This window comes from Bos mutus, chromosome 21 (genome assembly GCF_027580195.1).
Source record: "Bos mutus isolate GX-2022 chromosome 21, NWIPB_WYAK_1.1, whole genome shotgun sequence".
Classification (NCBI taxonomy): Eukaryota; Metazoa; Chordata; class Mammalia; order Artiodactyla; family Bovidae; genus Bos; species Bos mutus.
The window spans coordinates 42,019,464-42,037,833 of NC_091637.1; the positions used below are offsets into that span (position 1 = coordinate 42,019,464).

Below are 18,370 nucleotides of genomic sequence, written 5' to 3' on the forward strand. Positions count from 1 at the left end.
TGAAGACCCCATGGCTCACTGAGAATGTCTGGGAGTTTCTTAAAGCCCACGTTCTAGCCCATTTTTCTTCATGCTAAGTGTCAGGAGAGTGAGTGAAAGTTGCTCAGTGTCTGACTGTATAGTCCTGTCATGACTATACAGTCCATGGAATTCTCCAGGCCAGAATACTGGAGTGGGTAGCCTGTCCCTTCTCCAGGGGATCTTCCCTACCCAGGGATTGAACCCAGGTTTCCCACATTGCAGGAAATGCGGGAGCCACAAAGGAAGCCCAAGAATACTGGGGTGAATAGCCTATCCCTTCTCCAGCAGATCTTCCTGATCCAGGAATCAAACTGGGGTCTCCTGTGTTGCAGGCGGATTCTTTACCAACTGAGCTATCAGGGAAGCCCTAGGTGTCAGGAGGATGCTTCTGTTCTGAGATATTTTGTGTTTGGTGGAGCCCACCAGTAGCAAAGAGAAACCCTGTTGGATCCCTTACCTGAATCCCAAACTAACAGTAAATACAGAGAACAGAGGTTGGATTTGTGAGGTAACCTCTTACCTTGGCTGAACTTTCAGTGTGGGTATCTGAAAAAATAGTAGCTTATTTGTGTCTTGGAAATGATCAACTTACCTGCTTGCACTGAAGCCCCAGGGCCTGGGAATATGGCCTGTGACTCTTTGCTAAGTCACTTCAGTTGTGTCCCAACTCTGTGCAACCCTATGGACTGTAGACCACCAGGCTCCTCAGTCCATGGGATTCTCCAGGCCAAGAATACTGGAGTGGGTTGCCATGCCCTCCTCCAGAGGATCTTCCCAGCGGGGAAGGGATTGAACCTGCGTCTCCTGCATTGGCAGGCGGGTTCTTTACCACTAGCACCAGCTGGAAAGCCCCTGTGACTGTGTATCTGAATTGAAACAAAGGCCTCTACTCAGCATGTGCTCCCTTGACCTGTTGGCCCTGATCATTGGTGTCAAGTAAAGATCTTATTAAAGAGATGAAAATGTTCTAAAACCGATTTATAGTGTTGGTTGTACCACTTGATAAAATAAATTATTAATGTGTAAAAAAAAAAAAAAGAAGTGACTTTTTTACTATTCTCCTCCCCAGGGAAGATTCTCTGGAGGAGGGCATAGCAACCCACTCCAGTATTCTTGTCTGGAGAATCCCATGGACCGAAGAGCCTGATGGGTCCATAGGGTCACAGAGAGTCAGACATGACTAAGTGACTAAGCAGAGCACAGCACCCCAGGTTAAGGCAAAAGAGTCATCATATATTCGCTTTCCTTTATTGCAGGACATTTGTGAAGATATTTCTGATCATGTCGAGCAGATCCATGCCCTCCTTGAAACAGAGTTCTCCCTGAAGCTGCTGTCCTACTCCGTCAACGTGATCGTGGACATCCACGCTGTGCAGCTGCTCTGGCACCAACTCCGCGTCTCAGTGCTTGTTCTGCGGGAGCGCATTCTGCAGGGTCTGCAGGACGCCAATGGCAACTACACCAGACAGACGGACATTCTGCAGGCTTTCTCCGAAGAGACAAAGGAGGTGGGTGTTTTCCTGGAAGCCACGTAATGCATCATCAAGTGTGACTATTTGAGAATGTTTTCAGTTCAGAGGTGCGGGATAGGAATTATTTATAAGTAAATAAGCAGGTCCTAAGCTGGGCTTTGAAACTAGGTATAGTGATGGGAGGCGATGGTGAATAAATAAATCTATCGACCAGAGGCTATGATGAATGAATGAAGCTATGAACCAGAGTTAACTCACACCTGGTAGTTTGCATAGATATCACCTGTAGCTTTTGGTGCTAGCCTGACATCCTGTTCCTTGTTCAACTATTTTATAAATATTTATTGAGTGCTTACTGTGGGCCAGGCATTAGGTGCTAAGAATATAATCATGATCAAAGCATGATCTTTGTTTTTAAAGGGCTGAGATTAGTGGGGGATAGAGACAAGTGGGCAGACATGAAGACCAGACTCTGGTCTGCATGATTTACATGCAGATACAATGGTCTACGTGAAGCCACTGGAGGTCAGAGAAGGGGCATCTAATTCAGGCAGGGAGGCTTTCCAGGAGACGCGAGTCTAACCTGAGACCTGAAGAAGAAGCAGGATTAAACTGATGAATGAAGGCAGAAACTGTTCTAGACAGAAGAAATTACATAAAGATTCAGAGGTAAGAGAGAGAAGGATAATATCAGAGAGCAAAAAGCTCAAAGGACCAGGAAGCTGCATTTGAACTAATATGTGAGCGAGGTCATATCATAAAGATGAAAAGCTATATTAAAAAGTCATATTAAGAGAAGTGGACTTTATTTTGAGGATAACAGAAGAGTTTGTTCAGGGAATTGATATGATTCAGTTCATGCTTTAGAAAAATCATTCTGGTTGCAGTGAGTCATATGGGCTTTAGAATTTTGCACAACCAGTATACTTAGATTCTTTTGTACTCATAGTAAGCACAGTTTGGAGAGTTTATTGTTATTAATCTTGATGCATAGTTTAAGAATGAACACTGTAAAGTTAAATCCAAGTAAACTCTCCTATTCCCAAATAAAAGCAACACACACACGGAGGTATTGTGCTAGCTAAGTAGGGGCTATATATATGTGTGTGTATGTATAGATAGATACCATGTATGGATACATATAGAGTGTGTGTGTGTATATATATGTGTGTGTATGTATAGATAGATACCATGTATGGATACCTATAGAGTGTGTGTGTGTATATATATGTGTGTGTATGTATAGATAGATACCATGTATGGATACATATAGAGTGTGTGTGTGTATATATAGTCCCTTGGCTCTTGACACCCAGTTTAGTGCTCTGCTGTTGATTTTATGGAAAATATGTATTATACAAGTATAAAAGGCATTTATATAAATATATAAGACTAAAAGGCCTTATAAAGAGTGCTCCATAGCTCATTAATTTATTAATGTGTTAGTGGCTCCAACATTATCAACAGCACAAAACAAATCTGGGCTTCTCATAGATGATTTATACTTGTTGATTATTGTTTTCTTAATGATGCTCTTGCTGTGGAAAATTCCCAACAGGTCCTAGAAGTTTATGGGAATGAAAATCTACTGGGCTCACTTCTAACTTTAAGGCACAGTCTGTTTTCATTTAGCTTTTCTGGATAAAGTGGCAATGAAGGACATGATACAGTCTTTGGCAGGGTTCCTCTTAAAACTGTGGGATGAGTATGTAGGTGTGTGTTAGTCCCCAGATGCCATCCCTCCCAAGTGGGATCCCTAGAGGGTCCTCGGTTGGAATTCTTGTGGTTATGGGAAACTACAAAGAACTCTAAACTAAGCAACTATGCATGCATGTGTGCTGAGTCACTTTAGTCGTGTCTGACTCTTTGCAACCCTATGGGCTGTAGCCTTCCAGGTTCCTCTACCCATGGCATTCTTCAGGCAAGAATATGGGAGTGCATTGTCAAGCTCTCCTCCAGGGGATCTTCCCCACCCAGGGATCGAACCTGCATCTCTTACGTCTCCTGCACTGGCAGGCCTGTACTTTACCACTAGCACCATCTGGGAAGCCCAAGAAATTATAATCCAATTAACAGAAAATAATCCAAAACTAGTCAACTCTGCCCTAAATCTGTTGTTACGAGGCATTGTATGCTAATGAGGTGGAGATCAGATATGGGAAGGTTTTGTCTAAACTCTGAAGAGATCTTACTTTAGATATCTCTTGGTATCTCCAATCTATACATTCTTTCTTGCTTGTTTGTTCTTACCCATGTATTCGCCTCATTCTGTCAACATCCCATATTGATTAGTCATTAGACCTGTCCACTTTCTACCACTAGAAGGGACATTGGAAATAATTGAGTCAAACCAATTCATTTTACATATTCATTTATTTAAATTATTAAAGAAGTGCTATGACAAAGAAAGTTCAAACTACTGCACATTTGTACTCATTTCACATGCTAGCAAAGTAGTGCTCAAAATTTTCCAAGCTAGGCTTCAACAGTGCATGAACCAAGAACTTCCAGATGTACAAGCTGGATTTAGAAAAGGCAGAGGACCAGAGATCAAATTGCCAATGTCCATTGGATCATAGAAAAAGCAAGAGAATTCCAGGAAAACATCTACTTCTGCTTCTTTGACTACGCTAAAGCCTTTGACTATGTGGATCACAACAAACTGTGGAAAATTCTTCAAGAGACGGGAGAACCAAACCATCTTACCTGCCTCCTGCGAAACCTGTAGGCAGGTCAAGAAGCAGCAATTAAACCAGACATGGAACAATAGACTGGTTCCATATTGGGAAAGGAGTATGTCAAGGCTGTATATTGTCACACTGCTTATTCTTATTTAGCTTATACGCAGGGAACATCATGCGAAATGCCAGGCTGGATGAAGCACAAGCTGGAATCAAGATTGCCGGGAGAAATATCAATCAACCTCATATACGCAGATGACACCACCCTTATGGCAGAAAGCAAAGAGGAACTAAAGAACCTCTTGATGAAGGTAAAAGAGGAGAGTGAAAAAGCTGGTTTAAAACTCAACATTCAAAAAACTTAAGATCATGACATCCAGTCCCATTGCTTCATGGCAAATAGATGGGGAAACAGTGGAAACAGTGACAGACTTTATTTTGGGGGGCTCCAAAATCACTGCAGATGGTGACTGAAGCCATGAAATTAAAAGACGCTTGCTCCTTGGAAGAAAAGCTATGACCAACCTAGACAGCATATTAAAAGCAGAGACATTACTTTGCTGACAAAGATCCATCTAGTCAAAGCTACAGTTTTTCCAGTAGTCATGTATGGATGTGAGAGTTGGACCATAAAGAAGGCTGAGCACTGAAGAATTGATGCTTTTGAACTGTGGTGTTGGAGAAGACTCTTGAGAGTCCCTTGAACTGCAAGGAAATCAAACCAGTGAATCCTAAAGGAAATCAATCCTGAATATTCATTGGAAGGACTGATGCTGAAGCTGAAGCTCCAGTACTTTGGCCACCTGATGCCAAGAGCCGACTCATTGGAAAAGATCCTGATGCTGAAAAGATTGAAGGTAGGAGGAGAAGGGGATGACAGAGGGTGAGATGGTTGGATGGCATCACTGACTCAATGGACATGAGTTTGAGGAAACTCCTGGAGATAGTGAAGGACCGGGAGGCCTGGCGTGCTGCAGCCCTTGGGTTTACAAAGAGTCATGACTGAGTGACTGAACAACAACAACAACAGTTTATTCACTCAATAAACATTTACTGATCAACTCTGTTTATAGCTGGGAATGTGAAAGTACTCTAGAGTTTATGGTTATTGTGTTTTGTGGAATATGTTCATCATGCTTTTATTTGAACTTGTTTTGTTCACCAAGTGGTAGCCCATGAAAGATGAAAAACCATTGAGACTGTAACTGGCCACTATTTTCACAGCTGTGTTGTGACTTTATATTAAGTAGTATCCATGGCCAAGAATACACAGAAGAACTGTATAAAAAAGATCTTCACGACCCAGATAATCACGATGGTGTGATCACTGACCTAGAGCCAGACATCCTGGAATGTGAAGTCAAGTGGGCCTTAGAAAGCATCACTATGAACAAAGCTAGTGGAGGTGATGGAATTTCAGTTGAACTATTTCAAATCCTGAAAGATGATGCTGTGAAAGTGCTGCACTCAATATGCCAGCAAATTTGGAAAAGTCAGCAGTGGCCACAAGACTGGAAAAAGTCAGTTTTCATTCTAATCCCAAAGAAAGGCAATGCCAAAGAATGCTCAAACTACCACACAATTGCACTCATCTCACACGCCAGTAAAGTAATGCTCAAAATTCTTCAAGCCAGGCTTCAGCAATACGTGAACCATGAATTTCCAGATGTTCAAGCTGGTTTTAGAAAAGGCAGAGGAACCAGAGATAAATTGCCAACATCCGGTGGATCATGGAAAAAGCAAGAGAGTTCCAGAAAAACATCTATTTCTGCTTTATTGACAATGCCAAAGCCTTTGACTGTGTGGATCACAATAAACCGAGGAAAATTCTGAAAGAGATGGGAATACCAGACCACCTGATCTGCCTCTTGAGAAATTTGTATGCAGGTCAGGAAGCAACAGTTAGAACTGGACATGGAACAACAGACTGGTTCCAAATAGGAAAAGGAGTACGTCAAGGCTGTATATTGTCACCGTGCTTATTTAACTTACATGCAGAGTACATCATGAGAAACGCTGGACTGGAAGAAACACAAGCTGGAATCAAGATTGCCGGGAGAAATATCAATAACCTCAGATATGCAGATGACACCACCCTTATGGCAGAAAGTGAAGAGGAACTAAAAAGCCTCTTGATGAAAGTGAAAGTGGAGAGTGAAAAAGTTGGCTTAAAACTCAACATTCAGAAAACAAAGATCATGGCATCTGGTCCCATCACTTCATGGGAAATAGATGGGGAAACAGTGGAAACAGTGTCAGACTTCATTTTTTGGGGCTCCAAAATCACTGCAGATGGTGATTGCAGCCATGAAATTAAAAGATGCTTACTCCTTGGAAGGAAAGTTATGACCAACCTAGATGGCATATTCAAAAGCAGAGACATTACTTTGCCAACAAAGGTTCGTCTAGTCAAGGCTATGGTTTTTCTTGTGGCCATGTATATATGTGAGAGTTGGACTGTGAAGAAAGCTGAGTGCCGAAGAATTGATGCTTTTGAACTGTGGTGTTGGAGAAGACTCTTGAGAGTCCCTTGGACTGCAAGGAGATCCAACCAGTCCATTCTGAAGGAAATCAGCCCTGGGATTTCTTTGGAAGGAATGACACTAAAGCTGAAACTCCGGTACTTTGGCCACCTCATGCGAAGAGTTGAGTCATTGGAAAAGACTCTGATGCTGGGAAGGATTGGGGGCAGGAGGAGAAGAGGACGACAGAGGATGAGATGGCTGGATGGCATCACTGACTCAATGGACGTGAGTCTGGGTGAACTCCAGGAGTTGATGACAGACAGGGAGGCCTGGCGTGCTGTGATTCATGGGGTCACAAAGAGTTGGACACGACTGAGCGACTGAACTGAACTGAACTGACTGATGGTCCCCACACTATGAGCTCAACAACTATTTACAGATTCAGTTGGAAGCAGTTTAGTGCATTTTCATGTTTGGAGTCAGTTTTTAGCTTTGGTGTAGACATGCAAGAATACATTGAATGAAGGGGTAAAGGAACAGTGGGTTCAAAGCCATCTGCTTTGTGAACATTTCTCTGTGAACTGAAGCACTGTCTGTGTTACTATCCTTTTTGAAGCTATGGATTTTTGATCCTATTTTTTGTCAGTTTTGTTTTTGCCAACACACTGAAACTGTGGAAAATAGGAAGAGAATTAGGATAAAATTCTCAGCTTTATTAGAATAAATTCAGCTGTGAAAGATTTGTAGAATGAATAAGGAAATGGCATTAAACATGCTGATAATCTAAAATAGTAGATGTATTCCAGTGAAGGTGAATTCATGTTTCTTTTCTAGAAATCAGTTGAGTTTCAGAGCCCATTATAGAATAGGTTTGAAAATTGAGAAAGTGGCAAGTTCTCTTTCTTTCTGTCCTTACAAAAACAAAATGAGTTTTATTCCTTTATTTAAATATGGAGTAGATCATATCTTATAAACAAATTGGCAAATGTGTTACTGAAACAAAGCCAGCTGAACAAACAAATGAAAAATACTTTAGGGCAAAGCTCAAAATTGTACCAAAATGTGTTATCCTGAAATTTTCTATACTTCAGAAATTGTGATAATTTATGTTTATTGTTTCATTTAGTAAGAAAGGTAATGGATATTAAAAGTAGTTCCATTTTAATGTTACTCATCCATAGTAACATTTGTTACTATGTTCCATTTGCATAGTTCCATTTGCAGCCACATGGATGGACTTATAGAGTGCAATACTAAATGAATAAGTCAGAAAGAGAAAGACAAATACTAAATTATATCACTTTTAAGTGGAATATAAAAAATAACATAAATGAATTTATTTATAAAACAGAAACAGATTCACAGATATAGAAACAAGTTTATGGTTACCAAAGGGAAAAGGAAGGGAAAAGGGATAAATGAAAAGTACGGGATTAATAGGTATACACAACTATATATATAGAATAGATAAATAACAGGGGATTTACTATATAACACAGGGAACAATATTCAGTATCAGAATAACCTATAATGGAAAAGAATCTGAAAAAACATATAGGTAACTGAATCACTTTGCTGTATACCTGAAAATAATGCAATATTGTAAATCAGTTGCTTCAGTTAAAAAATATACTTCAGTTATGCTTCCATTAAAAAAATAGTTTCATTTTTCCATTCAGTTCTCAAAACTGAATTTAAGAGAGGTTAAATGATTGTTTAAGGACATAAACTTAGGAATAATTAAATAAAACAAGCAAAACCCTCTCTTAACTGATCTCTTCTGTGATAATAATAACTGATCTCTTCTGTAATAATAATAACTGATCTCTTCTGTGATAATAATAATTTCTTCCCTCCCTTCCTTTCTTTCTACCTCCCCTAAATATTTATTGACTTCCCTGGTGGCTCAGATGGTAAAGAATCTGCCTGCAATGCAGGAGACCCGAGTTCGATTCCTGGGTTGGAAAGATTCCACCAGAGAAGGGAATGGTAACCCACTCCAGTGTTCTTACCTGGAGAATTCCATGGATAGAGGAGCCTGATTTCTTACTCTTTATAAGGCACTAGGTAGTCAAAGATGAATAACATGTTATTAAATGTTAGGAATCACCATCACAATTTTGTTAGATCCTCAAACAGTTCTGGAAAGTAGGGAGAGTGAGTGCTGTTATCCTTATTTTACAGATGATATTGTAATCCATCTTACAAATAAGAAGACTGAGGTTAAGAGAGGTAGTCGCACAGGTAGTGATAACTTAATAGTATTAACACAATAGCAAACATTGATTAAGAACTTACCATATGCCAGACAGTGTGGTAAGCACTTTACCTGAATGATGCTCACCCTCACAGTGGGAACACATTGGCCCTTGCAAGCACTCACACCATTGCACTTTGCATGTTCTTCCACTAGCACTTAACCACAGGACAATTTATATCACAACAAAGTGTGATGTATATAAAATAAGTAATAAGGGTAAGGATTCATTGAGTACCTATCCATGTGCCAGACTTGTGTCTTACAGAGTCTTTAAGGCTTGCAGCAGCCCTATGACATGGCTTATTATTTCATTTTCACAGATGAGGGAAATGAAGCTTAGTGACATCAAGCTACTGGTTCATGGTCATATGAATAATTAATGCATAAGCTAGAATTTAACTCTGCTGCTGCTGCTGCTGCTAAGTCACTTCAGTCATGTCCGACTTTGTGTGACCCCATAGATGGCAGCCCACCAGGCTCCTGTGTCCCTGGAATTCTCCAGGCAAGAACACTGGAGTGGCTTGCCATTTCCTTCTCCAATGCATGAAAGTGAAAAGTGAAAGTGAAGTCGCTCAGTCGTGTCCGACTCTAGCGACCCCATGGACTGCAGCCTACCAGGCTCCTCTGTCCATGGGATTTTCTAGGCAAAAGTACTGGAGTGGGGTGCCATCGCCTTCTCCAATACATGCATGCACACTAAGTTGCTTCAGTTGTGTCCATTTAACTCTGAAGTTTGGGCATTTAATCACTGGAGTCAACTAAAACTACATAATCAGAGGAATAAACTTCATGAAGGCATAGACATACATTCCCAAATGTCTTCATTCATTCAACAGATGTATCTTTGAACGCTTACTCTCTGCAACTCACTATGCTAAGTGTTGTGGTTATCCTGGTGAGCAAGCCATTTTCTATGTGATTTATACCTTTGTGGTACTTACAAACCACTTGGATAAACAGATTAATCAAAGAATCACAATAGTATGTATTTAAAGATTGAGATAAATGTTTCAGGAAAAACAACATAGTTTTTTGAGAGATTATAAAAGATTCTGATTTAGTGGGACTTTAGAATCTTGAAGAAATAAAACTTGATCTGAGGTCTGAGGGGTGAGTAAGAGTTAACTAGTTAGGGGTGTTATAGGTGGGAAGCTTTACTGGCAGAGGAAATAGCATGTGCAAAGGTTCTGAGGCAGAAGAAACACAATATATTCAAAAAATGAAATGATGATGCTGTGGCTGAGTACAGCCTTGGACAGACAGGTGGCTTGAGAGAAGCCTCTTCATATCTGTCTTTGAAGGGTTTGAGTTTTAATCTAGCAGCAGGAAGCTAACAAAAGACTTTAAGCAAAGAAGTAATAGCGTCAGACTTGCAATTTGTAAAGATTACTCTGGTGGCAATGTGGAAGGCATACTGGAGGAGGGGACATATCCAGTTGAAAATAGCACCCAGTGAATCAGAAAATGTTGGCACAAAGGTCAGAGTGTGGACTCTGGGTCAGACAGCCTTCATTTAAGGCTTAGCTCAGCTTTAGTCACCAGGCCCTGTGCTAGTTATGCACCTTCTTTTGGCTCAGGCTCCACTGAAGGCAATGGCACCCCACTCCAGTACTCTTGCCTGGAAAATCCCATGGACGGAGAAGCCTGGTGGGCTGCAGTCCATGGGGTCGCTAAGAGTCAGACACGACTGAGCGACTTCACTTTCACTTTTCACTTTCATGCACTGGAGAAGGAAATGGCAACCCACTCCAGTGTTCTTGCCTGGAGAATCCCAGGGACAGGGGAGCGTAGTGGGTTGCCATCTATGGGGTCGCACAGAGTCGGACACCACTGAAGTGGCTTAGCAGCAGCAGCCACTTACATAAAACAGGGACAACAGTACAGACCCCAGGAGAAAATCGTTTTGAGGATTAAGTGGAAAAGTAATAGTAATAAAGAACCATCCCCATTTATAAGATGAGGAGATTTAGGCTTAAAAATAAAATGAGGCTTTTCATTATTATTACTTACCTGGATGTTGTGGAATAAGACTGAAGGGAATAGGAGATAAAGGCAAGGTCTGAAGAGAGAGAACCTCCCCTATCCAAACAAACAAATGAGCCAAAAAACCTGATATAAGGGCCTGGAGAGATCAGATCTTGGGATAACCCAACTGAAATAACAGAGTCGTGCTCACCCCATTCCTCCCTCAGGAGCACAGAGATTTCACTCTGCAGTTTTCTTTCTTCGTCTCCTAAAGGGCTAGATTAGACCAGCTATTCCTTCAGCCTTGTAGGCATGTTGGATGCCAGGGGCCCTTCTGTCCCAAGCAAATCGTCAATTAAAACTCTCCCCATTTGTTGTGTGATGTTAGAAACTGCATTAGTAATGAGATAAAAGCCTTAGTCACACAACCAATGATTAAATTAAAAACACTTATAGTACTATTTTTTAGCATAAGGGAATTTCAAGTCAGCCTACTTTGAAGGAAGGTGGGCACTTGGTATCTAACATACACAGATGAAGTGGGCGTCAGGGTGGGAGAGTATGGGAGAATACACACAGAGGAAGGGATGGGGGCTACAAAGATACACTTTTGAAGCACATTAATTTTTCCCAGGATTCTCGTGTTTACCTTCACACAGATGGGGACAGTAGAAGCTGGTCTTAAACTGTTTTTGTTATGTATGAAAATTCAGTATTTCATCTTCCTGTGATTTGTGAACATATCTTTAACACAGCAGACTTACTATAATTAATTATTCTACTTTAAAATATTTACTGAGCATTTACTATGAGCTTACCACTGTAGCAGGTGATGGAGTGATAAGCTAAAGAGATATACATGGAGATTTTACACTCATATTAATTTGTTTTCAGAAATATTACTACTTAAGGCATCACTTCACAAATGCTTACTAAGTGAACAGTACACTATTGTAAAATAGAAAATCAGGGCAAGAATGGTTATTTTTGGATTGGCCTTGACCAAGGCTCTGTTCTCCAGATTGAAGAAAAATCCTTAAATATTTAAGAACAGGATACTATGTAAAGCAATATGGTAATTAATGAATGCACCTTTCTGTACCTCAAACCAGAAGCAATTGAGATTGATGCATTTTGGGCCTGTATCGTGGCTTCTGCTGAGAATCTCATGTGCCCAGCAGATGAGTGTAATGTTACATTTGCTGAAACCATTTCCGTTGTCTGTTTCAGGGCCGGCTTGATGCTCTAACAGAAGTAGATGACTCTGGACAGTTAACAATCAAATGCTCTCAAAATTACTTGTCTCTGGATTGCGGTATTACTGCTTTCGAATTATCTGACTACAGCCCAAGTGAGGATTTGCTCGGTGGCCTGGGTGATATGACCTCTAGCCAGGTCAAAACCAAACCCTTCGACTCGTGGAGCTACAGTGAGATGGAAAAGGAGTTCCCCGAGCTTATCCGAAGCGTTGGGTTACTTTCGGTGGCTCCTGACTCCGTCCCTTCCAACTTCAGTGAAGCTGTGAGCGAGGAGGCGTCTCAAGTATCTCTTTCAGCAGATGACACAGGCAGAAGTGAGGAAAATAATGCGTGCACAGTGGAGGAGCAACCAGGCTTAATGCAGGGGCCATCATCTTCAGTGGAAGCTCCGACAAATGCTGTTCAACCCGCTTCAGAAGCTGTGAAGCAAGAACCTGATTCCTCTTCCCAACATGGGGCGAAGAATCCACAGCCTCTTGCTTGTGAAAACACAACCCCCAAGCGATCCATCAGAGACTGCTTTAACTATAATGAGGACTCTCCCACACAGCCCACGTTGCCAAAAAGAGGATTTTTCCTTAAAGACGAGACAGTTAAGAATAATCTGAAAGGCCCTAGTGGAAAGAAGCAGATGGTCGATCTGAAGCCTGAGATGAGCAGAAGCACCCCATCCCTGGTGGATCCTCCTGACAGGTCTAAGCTGTGCCTGGTGTTACAGTCTTCTTACCCCAACACCCCTTCTGCCGCCAGCCAGTCATATGAGTGTTTGCACAAGATGGGGGATGGGAATCTTGAAAATACAGTTAGAAGTCACATTAAGGAGATCTCCTCCAGCCTGGGGAGGCTCAACGACTGCCATAAAGAGAAGCTTCGACTGAAAAAGCCCCACAAGACCGGAGAAGAGATGCCTCCGTGCCAGACCCCTAAACAGGAACCCAGTTCAGACAAGCAAGCCAAAAACACTAGGAGCGCGACAGTGCCGAATGCAATTCCTTCTAGTCCTTCCAAGGCCAGACAGAGGCCAGAGGCAGAGTCTGCCTCCACCTCCTCACTGGAGCCGTGTCACCAGAGCAATGGGAACGCCAAATTGCCAGTGCAGTCAGAAACATCCAGTTCACCACCTTTTACTCAAAGCAGCGAGTCCTCTGCTAGCTCTGACAGCGTCACATCTCTAGGACCCCTTCTTTCAGAGCACAAAGGCAAAAGCAGCTACTCCTCCTCCCCAAGTCACATCACCAGGAACGGTCAGGTTGTGGAGGCCTGGTATGGCTCTGATGAGTACCTGGCACTGCCCTCTCACCTCAAGCAGACAGAAGTATTAGCTCTGAAGTTGGAAAACCTAACAAAGCTGCTGCCTCAGAAACCCAGAGGAGAAACCATTCAGAATATTGATGACTGGGAACTGTCTGAAATGAACTCAGATTCTGAGATGTATCCAACATACCATGTCAAGAAGAAGCATACGAGGCTAGGCAGGGTGTCTCCAAGCTCTTCCAGTGACATAGCCTCTTCGCTCGGGGAGAGTGTGGAATCTGGTCCCTTGAGTGACCTTCTTTCTGACGAGGAACTGGGCATGCCTCTCTCTGGCATGAAAAAATACACGGACGAGAAGTCAGAGAGAGTCTCATCCTCTGAGAAAAATGAGAGCCATTCTGCTGCAAAGTCTGCTTTAATTCAGAAACTGATGCAAGATATTCAGCACCAGGACAACTATGAAGCCATATGGGAAAAAATAGAGGTGAGGATGGTCTTCTTAATCTAGATGGTTTCTTACCTGATTTTTGGAAATATTGCTGGGAAAAGGTGAAATCCTCCCCTCCCTGTTATAAAATGTCTCACTATTGTTGATAAACATAGGTGATTCCCCAAAGAAAGAAAAGAAAAGAACATACAATGGTCACTGCCTGGTGACAGTGGCCTCAGCCAGGAACTCTGCATGTCTGTGTGCCTGCTGGTGTGGAACTCTTGGTTGGTGTTGCTCAGCCCTAACATTGCTCCTGGGGAGTGGTGGACCCGCTTGAGTGAAATACAAAACAAAGTACAACAGTAGCCAAGCACACGTACCAGTACTTCAGGAATATGTGAATGCAAAGTTCCAGTTACCCTCAGTGCTTCTCTGATTTGTTGGTTTTAACCCCAGAATAGCTTCCATGTCTCCAATATTAACTTTTGTAGAAAAAGACCAGACGGTTCTAGTTTTTCAGGATTTTTTCTTTTCTTCAGTCTTCCTCCTCTGGCTAATAACCATGCTCCCTGTATTCTGTACCATCTATGGGCTCTGAGATGGGGAGGTGAGATTTTGGGTAAATCTGTACTTTTAGAGAAAACTATTAGATGTAATGAAATCTTTAAGAAGAGAAATCAAAATTTTCAGAACTCAGCTCATTAATGTAAGCTGTGATATAGGATACTAGATAAAAGTATAGTACATATGGATGGAATGACGGGGAGGAAGAAGACGGAAATATATAGAACAAAGAGGGAAAAGTTAACAGCAATATATAATACTAGTTACATATATTAATAATTGTTTTTTACTAAGTATTTGTGTGTCCAATTTTCACAACAACCCTAATATTAACCCTATTTTATGTATGAGGAGACCGAGGCTGAGAGAGACCAGGCAGTTTGCTCTAGAACGCATATTATTACCTAAACGCTCCCATGCCTTTCCACAAGAAAGTGACCAGTGTGTACCGCATGTAAATACTGCAGTATTGAAGAGAAGAAATAATAGCAGCAGAGCTAAGATTTGCCTGGGAAGTCCTTGTGAAATAATAAGATTTTACTGAGGCTTTGAAGGGTGTGCCAGGATTTAGACAGAGAGAACTAAGCTGAGCATTTCAGGCAGGAGCAAAAACCAAAACATGGAGGTGGGGATTGGGAATGAGCATGGTACTGGGGCACAGAGAATTTCTCAATCAGAAGGTCAGTGAGCGGGGAGCACTACATTTCCATACCTTTAATAGACCTGGTTGCTGCCAGGCCCTGATGGCCAGACCAAGGCAAGTAGAATTTGTTCACCAGACATCTGTGGTAACTTCTCTGAAAGGGACTGAGAATAGTCACACAGCTCACGGTAACTCATGCTCCTTCTTGGGCTGTTATTTGCGCTGGTTCTGTGCTAAGGGCCTTACATGCCTTGTTCTACTAAGTCCTGGGAGGTAAGAACTTTTCAGATGAAGAGTGTGATTAGGAAACTGGCTCAGGGCCTCACAGCTAGTGAGTGCATAGCCAGGAGTTGAACCCAGAGCCAGCACACTTGAAGCAGAATAGGCCGTGGCCTCCAATAGCCTTTCTAGAAGGCCTCATGGGCAGTGGCAGGAAAGATGGACATGGCAGCCATGGCGGTGACGGATACGGAAATGCCTCTGGCAGCCAGTGTAAGGGGCTGTGGAAATGGGTGACGGGTGAATGGGGGGAGGGCTGTTGACGACGTGACCGGGATCCAGAAAACCAGTTCCAGACCTTGCCCAGTCATTAAAGACAAAGAGTGGCTCACAGCTAGTCATGCTCCATTCTGGGCCTCGTTTCTTTTTTGTAGGTAGAGATGTTTTAAACAGATGATGGCATTATACCAACTTCCAAAGGAAGCATCTTTTATTCCATAATTCTACAAAGATGAAGCTAAGTTTTCAGCCTCTAGGTACTGGGGTAGTTGTAATAGAAGAAACAGCTTGAGATGGAGGTGAGGCAGGTAGTTTTTAAAAACATATGCACTGATGTTGAGTAGATGATGAAACTTTTAAGAGGGAGTGTAGGCCATGGGAAATACTGTCCTGGAGTTGGGCTATGAGGTAAAAAGCTAAAAGGAGATTAAGCCCCCTCCTCAGCCCAACCTCCTTTCAATACTTCAGGTGAGGGTGACTGTCAATCCCCAGGTCAGTTGACCTTGGGTATCACATTCTAGCTTTGATCTCTTCCATATGGTGACCCATATTTGACCACAAAAATATAGTAAGTGTGCAGGCGTGCGTGCTCAGTTGTATCCAACTCTGCAACCACAAGGACACTAGCTCGCCAGGCTCCTCTGTGCATGGGATTCTCAAGGCAGGGATACTGGAATAGGTTGCCATTTCCTACTCCAAGGGCTCTTCCCCACCAGGGACTGAACCCTTTTCTCATCTCCTGAGTCACCTGTGTTGGCAGGCAAAGTTTGTTTTTTTTTTTAACCACTAAGCCACTTAGGAAGGTAACATCTTCCTGGTATCAGGCACGTACTGGGCATTGTACCTGCAGTCACGCCTTCATAAGATTCTCATAACAACCCTACAAGGTGTTTTTTTTTTTTTTTTTTTTTTTAATCTTAAATTGACCACTTCTCCAGTGCACCCACTCTGGTCCTAGCTGCCATCACCTCCTGCCTGGATTATTGCAGTAGCCTCCTTGCTGGTTTTTCTGCTTCCACCCTGCTTCCCCTAAAGTCTGTTCCCAACAGAGCAGCCAGAGTGATCCTTAAAAAATAAATCAGATTATGTCACCCCACTCAAAACCCCACAACAGCTCCTATGGCATTCAGGGGCCCTACATGGATCACCGCTCCCACCCCTCCGCCTCCACCCCCCACAACTCCTCTCTGACTCATTTCCAATTGCTCTTTCCTATGCTCACTTCACTCCGTTCCCACTTTGGCCCCTTTGCTGTCCCTAGAATAAGCTAGGCACACTTCTGCCTTTCAGACCTTTGTCAGCTCCCTCTGGCTGTACCTTCTCTGTCAGTTTTTTAATTCTTCCTTCTCTTCTGAGTGATTGCTCAAATATTAACTTCTTAGGGAAGCTTGGATTTCCCAGGTGGTGCTAGTGGTAAAGAACCCACCTGTCAATGCAGGAGACATAACAGATGCAGGTTTGATTTCTGGATCAGGAAGATCCCCTGGAGGAGGGCATGGCAACCCACTCCAGTATTCTTGCCTGGAGAATCCCCGTGGGCGGCGCAGCCTGGCGGCCTACAGTCCATAGGGTCACAAAGAGTTGAACACAACTAAACACGCAGACAGGGTAGCTTACCCTGATCACCTTTTAAAAGGTGTATTCTGACCTCTATTCTTGTCTTCAGCTCTTACTTTATTTTGACATTTTATATAATTCTCTTATTTAGCATGTATATTATTGTTAATTTTTTGTCTCCCTCTGCTAGACTGGGAGCTCTGTGAGGGTAGAAATACTCATGTGTTTAGTTTGCTAGTGAATCTCATGTACCCAGAACATTGTCTGCTACATAGTAGGTGCTCAGTGAAGACTGTTGAATGAAAGAGTGGGTGGATCCCTGCTTTAGAGTGGAGGAAATGAGTTCACAGAGATTAAATTACTTCCCTTAACCTGCACAGCTAGTATGTCATAGAGCCATGCTTCAAGCCCTGTCTGCTTTCTCTTCCCACTAAATAAAGTCTTGGGAAGAGAAGAGTTCCCTGAGAGAATGAGGATAGATGGAGAAGAGAAAAGGATGTCTCAAGTTTTAGCCCAGTTATGAGGCAGGAATATGAAAGCGGCCCAGAGTGGGGTTGAGGAAGGAACCGAATTCTGTGGTACTAAGTAAATGAAGGGAGAAGAGATGTTTAGTAAGATGAACATCAGCTTTGTTCTTTGCAAAATGGAGTACAAGAACAGTAAGGATGAAGGAGAAAAACCAACCTCTAGATTTGTTGTAAAGAGTCAGTGAGGACCTTAGAGAAAAGGGGACTTCATGAAAGAGCAGAGGTAGAAGCTGGGTTATAGATGGTTAAGAAGTGAGAGAGAATCATTCCTAATGGCTCCCAGGACCGAGTTGTGAAAGCCATATGAGAGAAAGTATGGTAGTGGAAAGTGAGGTCAGATAAAAGTTTCTATTTAAAAAGTTAAAGCTTATTTGAAGGCAGGAATAAACGAGTCAGCAGCAAGAGAGATGGAGGTGCTGGAAAGCATCTCAGCATGGCATGTGGGACTCCATGGGAGGAACTGTGGCCTGGTCTAAAACTATGGGCTGCCATAGAGTCCCTGGGGACACCTGGGAGTCATGAGACACGTGAGAGTCTTAGATGCTTTATGTTCTTGTCATTCTTCACCTCTCACATGTATGTCTTTCTCTTACTGGGCTGGTTTTGTGAATGCGAAAGATTTGTTCTTAGTTTGAATTTTTAATTCATCAGAAAAATTAATTTCTTTGACTAGATTGTATGTTTTCACATGGTTTAAAAACTTATGCTTAAGAAACAGCCTCACAGACATAGAGAAAAAAAAAAAAACAACTTATGGTTACCAAAGGAGAAAAG

General features: G+C 42.3%; 1 protein-coding gene across 3 annotated transcripts in view; it reads left to right on the forward strand.

Moving 5' to 3' along the window:
• AKAP6 (A-kinase anchoring protein 6) overlaps positions 1-18,370 on the forward strand; it is a 401,429-nt gene that overhangs the window by 105,052 nt on the left and 278,007 nt on the right. For all 3 annotated transcript variants that reach the window (XM_070358705.1, XM_070358707.1, XM_070358706.1), the window contains exons 3-4: positions 1,278-1,529; positions 12,095-13,861. In XM_070358705.1, the coding sequence (XP_070214806.1) occupies positions 1,278-1,529; positions 12,095-13,861 (2,019 nt within the window). The remainder of the gene's footprint in view (positions 1-1,277; positions 1,530-12,094; positions 13,862-18,370) is intronic.